General features: G+C 49.8%; 1 protein-coding gene across 1 annotated transcript; it reads left to right on the top strand.

Annotated features, from left to right (window-relative positions):
- Positions 1-5235: 5235 nt before the first annotated feature.
- HOXA2 (homeobox A2) lies at positions 5236-7014 on the top strand. Its single transcript, XM_047096516.1, has 2 exons — positions 5236-5629; positions 6275-7014. Exons 1-2 carry the CDS (start codon positions 5236-5238, stop codon positions 7012-7014), a joined length of 1134 nt encoding a protein of 377 aa, XP_046952472.1.

The following is a 7014-nucleotide window of genomic DNA, read 5'->3' as shown; positions in this document are numbered from 1 at the left end:
AAATTTTCTAGCCGAGTTCTTCAATGTGAATTTGTTCGTACATTATGGCTCCCGAGGGGAAGCAATTACTTTTTTTTTTTTAACTTTTAGATTTTTTTTAAATTGCACTTCTTGTAAAGAGCGAGAAAAAAATCAAAGGCGCTTTGAAACAGGGGCTCCCTGTGCAAGGACGACTAAGTGTACGTCTTTCCGTGTGTGTATGCTGGTGAACAGTCAGATTTATTTATATTTTTTTTGCAAGCATTGAATAATCTAAGTTTTAAATATTATTTATCCCCATCCGTTCGTATTTATATTAAAGAAATTCTGTACCCTGATTGTTCAGAAGGTTTCTTGGGCCTTTTGTTCAATAGTGTATTGGCGTACATAGAAAAATTTTTTATTTGAAAGGGAAATATAATTCCTTTATAAAAACGGTAATGATGCAATAATACCAGAGAGGATCCAGCTTTTGAAAAGACTGATTTAGGTTTGTAACATCCGGCCAAACTGAAAAAAAAAAAAAAAACAATCTGTAAACGTGAAAAATGCTAGATTTGTTTCGAGAGTTCTACATTCCTTGCTGCTCACATTCTGAGAAACTAAACAAAAAAAAATAAATAAAGTTTTTATTCTGAATAATATCCGTGTTCAGAAGGGGTTCTTTGGCCGAAGACGGGGGTCTGCGTGGAATTCAGGCAGAGGCGAACTGGCTTGAGCAGGCCGCGGCAAGCCCTCTAGCTCCGGAGTGGGGCCTGGCCGGGCGGCTCGCCCGGGAGCGCAGCGAATTCTCGGAAGGCTGTAGGAGCTCCCGGAGGCGGGCAGCTTTGCAAACCGCCGAACGCCAGCCCGCTGGGCAGCCTGATTCCCAGCTGCCACGGAGGGGCCAGCCGCAGGCGCAGAAGCTGCGTGAGTGCAGAGTGCGGGAGAAACAAAAGGCCGCGGGCCGAAGCGCGGCGGGGACGCACAGGTGCCCGAGAGGCCCCGCTGGGGAGTAAGGCAGGGCGTTCTTCTCCAAGATCTTCCTCTAGGTCGAAGAGGACCAGTCAATGCCTTAACCCTGGGAATCGCCAGCCGCGCGGAGGATGGCGAGCATTTTCTCGAGCAACCGGACTCTCAGTAGATACTTTTCGGTCCTTTATCGCACTAGGAGGAAAGAATCACTCCTAAAATCGCCACGGGGAGCTAGGAGGCTCGAACCGGACAGCCTCACCCAGGTATCCGGCAGAAGAAAAGAAAGGCTGAACTCCCAGGAGCCTCCCCGAGCCCTTCCCTGGACTGTTTGAGTCCCAGCTTTGGCTTCATCCTGGAATTTGGGATCTGGCATTCTCTGGATTTATTTCCTCTCCTTCATCCCTCCTCGTTCTCCTTCTGTGGCCCCAGGGGGAGGAGGGGAGATAAGGGAGATTGGCATCTTTCTAATAAAAATGCAATTTTATAAGTATTTCTTTCTCATGATGCTACAGGAGCTAAATGTTACATTTCTACTCCTGGATTTAAGATAGGGCTACCTACTGACTGGCTGGCAGAGGCAAAAGCAGGCACAGGAAAGGGAAATATTTTCATCTTCAGATTAAAGAACTGCTTGGAGAAGGAACCAAATTCAGAAAGTGTAAGCCTCAGAACTGTATCCCCATCAACATCCCCTTTCTAAATTGGAAGCAAGGAACCACCTGCGTCTGGGGATCAGAAGCATCTGATGTGAGAAATAAATCCTCCTTCTCCCTGGATTGTATCTTTCAGAGACGGAGGTGAAAAATGTCGCCATTTTGTTTGCAATCCAAAATATCCATCATCATGGCCACTATCTTTCCCCTGAGAAGCTCCCTCAGCTGATCTTTAGAAACGGGCACTGGAGCCATTTTTGGGTATCTCCTGGGTCCACAGGAGCTGCTTTTAGGGGACCTTTTCACATTTTAAGAAAAAGAAAAAGGCTCTGAAGGTATAAAGCCAGGTAGCTGTAGAGATCTGAGTTTTTCTCTCACAGCCAGAGATGCTTCTCCCCTATCTGTTCAGGGGCTCCTGATACACATATTTTTTTTTTCATTTTTGAAAGAGTTTGGGTTACAGAAGGAGTAGATCTACTCCCCACCCCACCCCAACCTCCCTGCCGAAATATGGCGCACCTCAGAAATGCAGAGTCTGGAAAACCAGTCTTTGTGAGGACTGGAGCGTCTGCTCTTTTAGTTGTTCAGATCTGAACTGAGCAGGCTAAGCAACACGGAAGTCTTATGAGTAATAATTTTAGAGAAGTGTATAAAATTACCTAGTAAAATAAGGAACAGTGGAGAAAGAGAGAGAGACAGAGAGAGAGAGAGAGAGCCAGGGAGCTCTATCCATTCAGAGAGGGAAATCTTTCAGGGATATCACTATTTGAACCCGTTTCCAAAATCTGCTATTTAGCTGAGAGGCAACTGGTTTGGAGGCATCCTTCCTCCCTCAGGACACAGATTTTTAAATGAAATTCCAACATGATTTCCCATATCTTGGCAATCAAAACATTCGTTTTGGGTTTCAAAGAAAAAATATTGATCTCACCTCCAGCTTCCAAGATATTAAAAATAAGTCCTTATTAAAAGATTCCTGGGTTAAAGCAATAGATTTGGGGAAGATTTCAGTGTTGAATGGTCAAAGAAAAGGGTTTGCTTCCAGATGGTGTTTGAATTAAGGCCGCTGAGGCGAGCAGAAAGCTCTCACCCACGCAGCCCCTGACAAAGCCTCAGCGATATGGGGGCAGCGCTGCTCTCTCTCCGTAGCTCCCCCTCCCCTTAACCCCTCAATATTATTTCTGGTAAAAGCAAATGGCAAAAGCCGCTATCCCAGAATCTGCAAAGCACCTTTCCTAAAAGCAGCCTTATAACTCTTTCTGCTGCCAGAAAGATATATTTTAAAAGACTAGTTTTCCTTGTTTACTTGCGTTTCCTGCTCTCCTCTTTGCTCGGCCACATTTGATCTTGGAAAGAGCTCGAAGCTGAAATGTGTTCTTAAGGGCCAGAAGCTGTCAAGGCTTTTGGTGAGCAAGATTGATCGCGCCCAGACTTCCTTCAGAGCTTTGTTTGGAATAAAAGCAAGAAAACTGAAAAACCTCACATTTTCCAAAATAGCATCTCTATCTGTAAGGCAATGCTGTGGGCCAGTCAATGACGGAGGCCACTTTATATGTAATTTCCAACCCAAGCCCCCTTTGATGCCGGCCTTAGAGAAGGAGTCCTAGCCTTGTGCTGCGGTCGGCCTTTCTTGTTTTCTACGTAGATTTTTCTCCCCCACCAACCTCTCTCTCCCTGGCCATCAGAATGATTTATTTTCCTGCCACGGATGCCTGCCGGCCTGGGGGAGTCTGATCACTTGGTCCATTTCAAAGGAAGCAAAAGCAAATCATCATCCTCAGGGTTTGAGGGAAAAGAGATACCTTCAGATTTCTCTCTCAGCCTCCTCCCCTCTTTCTGGCTTGGTGGATTTTTAAAAAGTTATTGTTTGGTACCTAAAGGTGTTATCTTTTGAACCCTCCAGCACGGTCCACGATGCCCTCAGTCTCAAGTCTCCGAATTGGAAAAAAGAGAGAGTGAGCAGAGAAAAGAGAACGTTTATAATTCCTCCTGAGGTTGCCCTCTCTCACCTGCGATGCTGTTTCCCACAACAGAACCTGAGTGCAAACATCCCTGGTGGCCAAGGAGCGGAAAGGTGCGGGAGACAATTTGGGCTGCCAGGGAACACGAATTGCATCTGAACCAACAAGCCCCCAATCAGAGCGACAAGGACCAGGAGAAGAAGGAGAGGGAAAGAGAAAGAAAGAGAAAGAGAGAGAGGAATAAGCGCCTTCTCCTTCCCTGCTGCTAACTTCCAACAGACTTCCTGGAAATCAGAAATACTCACCGCACCCGAGCCCTACGGGTATGAAACCCAGAATGCCAGGAGCCGCAGGAGCCTGCTCCGGGTGGCATTGCTTTGGTTGGTCGCCGCCCTGGCTACAGAGATTTGGACACATGAACCTGGGGTTGTTGTCTTGCTTGGCACATGCATCTATCTTTCTTGAGCCACTCCTGAAAAGTTGATGGCACCGGAAGGTTGGGAAGCTTCGAGAGCCGCCTCCCCGTCTTCCGCTTCCCTCTGGAGCCAGATGCATAGCTGCCTTGGAAAAGCCGGCTAACAATGGGCCGGGGTCCGGGTCCGGCGAGAGGGGGGGCGGGCAGACTCCGAGCTGGGCTTTGGGAGGGGGGCGAGGGCATGCGGGAGGGGTTTGGGGAAGGAGAGGTGGACAGAGGAGAGAGGGAAGGGGACAGGGGGGAAGAGGAAAAGAGGGAAGGAAAGAGAGGAAGGAAAACAGGAATCACTTCTGAGATCCAGTAACTGGTTTTAGAAAAGGCAGAGGAAAATGGAAATAAAAGAGGGGAGACCCCAAAATGAATCCTCTCTTTTCTGTGTCTTCTCTCTCTGTCTGTCTGTCTCTGTCTGTCTCTGTCTGTCTCTCTCCCTCCCGCCCTCCTTCCCTCTCTCTTTCTTCTCCCAGTCTCATCTCCCCTCTCCCTCTGCTCCTTCCTCCTGCCTTAGCAGAACTTATGTGGCTGGGATGCGGGGCTCTCGGGTGTCAAAACTTTGAAGATTAATGGATTACTTTGTTAATGACTGCAGGCGTCAGACTGAGGTGCTTAGATGATTTGTGAGGTGCGAGGCGTCTTCCCGACAGTCCCAAACAATGCGCGGAGTGTGCGGGGGAGTTAGAGGGCAGCCGCCGGCGGGCCCGGCAGCAGGGCTCACACTCGCACACACTCACACACTCACACACACTCCCAAGCGCACACACAGGTTCTGTGCTGATCAGGAGGCAGGCAGGCACCCTCGCCCCCACGCACTCCCGGGCATCCCCACCCACACCCACATATATGTATTTTTGCCCTGAAAAAAGTGTAAATAAAGCCTCGCTGGCCCCCAATGAGGCGTTCCTTCCCGACTTTTTTGGATCAATCAAACAGACAGTGGCTTCTTTTGATTAAAGCCCAAATTGTCATTGGGCAGAAGCAATCATGTGACAGCCAATTCGGTCCAATTTCAACCTTGTCTCCATGAATTCAATAGTTTAATAGTAGCGCGGTCCCCATACGGCTGTAATCAGTGAATTAGAAAAAAAACACCCCAGCAGCGATCTTCTATGATAGATTTTTTTTTTCCTCTGCTCTCGCCTTTTTCCCGGGCCTTGCCCCCCCAAAGCCCCTCCAGAAGAGGGAACTTTTTCTCCGAGGGGGCTCCAAGGAGAAGGCCATGAATTACGAATTTGAGCGAGAGATTGGTTTTATCAATAGCCAGCCGTCGCTCGCTGAGTGCCTGACATCTTTTCCCCCTGTCGCTGATACATTTCAAAGTTCATCAATCAAGACCTCGACGCTTTCACACTCGACACTGATTCCTCCTCCTTTTGAGCAGACCATTCCCAGCCTGAACCCGGGCAGTCACCCTCGCCACGGCGCTGGCGGCCGCCCCAAGCCGAGCCCCGCGGGCAGCCGCGGCAGCCCAGTGCCCGCCGGCGCCCTGCAGCCGCCCGAATACCCCTGGATGAAGGAGAAGAAGGCGGCCAAGAAAACCGCGCTGCCGCCCGCCTCGGCCGCCGCCGCCGCCGCCGCCGCCGCCACCGGCCCTGCCTGCCTCAGCCACAAAGGTCAGTCCAAAGACTTGGCCCCAGGTCCCGGGACCCTCTGCTCCTTCGGGGCTGCCCGGGGAGCGGTTATGGGGGAGGGGAGCGTGGGCTGGGAGAGAAGGGGGAGAGAGGGAGAGATGCTTGGCTGCCTTCCCTTCCCCTGTGGGCTCAGGAGTGGGTGTGATGGAGAGAAAAGGGATCCTGCGCTGCACAATGAGACATATATATATTTTTAAGAAGGGGGGGGGAAACTTTCCCTAACTTGTGTAATGTGGGATGATTTATTTGAGTTGGAACTGACCTCCTCTTGTCTAGTTGTCCTAGAGTTTGGCTTTTTGACAGTAATGAAGAGTGATAGATCGCTCTTGCTCAGCTAAGCAGCTGATGCATTAATTATAAATTGTGGTGTGGCTAATATAAAGTTTGCTCCCGGATGGAGAGGTTGGGGGGAGCCACAGGCAGGAATCTGGTGGAGGTGGAAAGAGATGGGGTCTCCCCGGGCTGGGCTCCCAGGAAAGGCAGCACAATAGCTCCACTGCATCCAGGGGCGGCCATTTTGTTGCAGTTGATCTTTTCTGCTATATTTATTCTCCAGTGGAATAACCCCGCTCGGACCCCTCCACCTCCAACTGTGCGCGTGTCTCTTGTTGGTTTCCCTTTCCGCAGAATCCCTGGAAATCGCCGATGGCAGCGGCGGGGGCTCCCGACGCCTGAGAACTGCTTACACCAACACGCAGCTTTTAGAGCTGGAGAAAGAATTTCATTTCAACAAGTACCTTTGCAGACCCCGAAGGGTGGAAATCGCAGCGCTGCTGGATCTGACTGAGAGACAAGTGAAAGTGTGGTTTCAGAACCGGAGGATGAAGCACAAGAGGCAGACCCAGTGCAAGGAGAACCACAACAGCGAGGGGAAATTTAAAAGCCTCGAAGACTCTGAGAAAGTGGAGGAGGACGAGGAAGAGAAGTCGCTCTTTGAGCAAGCCCTGAGCGTCTCCGGGGCCCTTCTGGAGAGGGAAGGTTACACTTTTCAGCAAAATGCCCTCTCTCAGCAGCAGGCTCCCAATGGACACAATGGCGACTCCCAAAGTTTCCCAGTTTCGCCTTTAACCAGCAATGAGAAAAATCTGAAACATTTTCAGCACCAGTCACCCACTGTTTCTAACTGCTTGTCAACAATGGGCCAGAACTGTGGCTCAGGCCTAAACAATGACAGTCCCGAGGCCCTCGAGGTCCCCTCTTTACAGGACTTTAACGTTTTTTCCACAGATTCCTGCCTGCAGCTTTCAGATGCAGTCTCGCCCAGTTTGCCAGGTTCCCTCGACAGTCCCGTAGATATTTCAGCTGACAGCTTTGACTTTTTTACAGACACACTCACCACAATCGACTTGCAGCATCTGAATTACTAA

This window comes from Lynx rufus, unplaced genomic scaffold, assembly GCF_022079265.1.
Source record: "Lynx rufus isolate CCGP_SWC_20201006 ecotype Redwood Valley unplaced genomic scaffold, mLynRuf1.p SCAF_4, whole genome shotgun sequence".
NCBI classification, from domain to species: domain Eukaryota; kingdom Metazoa; phylum Chordata; class Mammalia; order Carnivora; family Felidae; genus Lynx; species Lynx rufus.
This window is presented reverse-complemented; position numbering and strand designations above follow the sequence as displayed.

Bases quoted from the DNA above. Each gene is read 5' to 3' on its own strand.
- HOXA2 (XM_047096516.1), top strand. From the start codon at position 5,236: ATGAATTACGAATTTGAGCGAGAGATTGGTTTTATCAATAGCCAGCCG. The intron at 5,630-6,274 runs GTCAGTCCAAAG...CCCTTTCCGCAG, and splicing joins TGCCTGCCTCAGCCACAAAG to AATCCCTGGAAATCGCCGAT.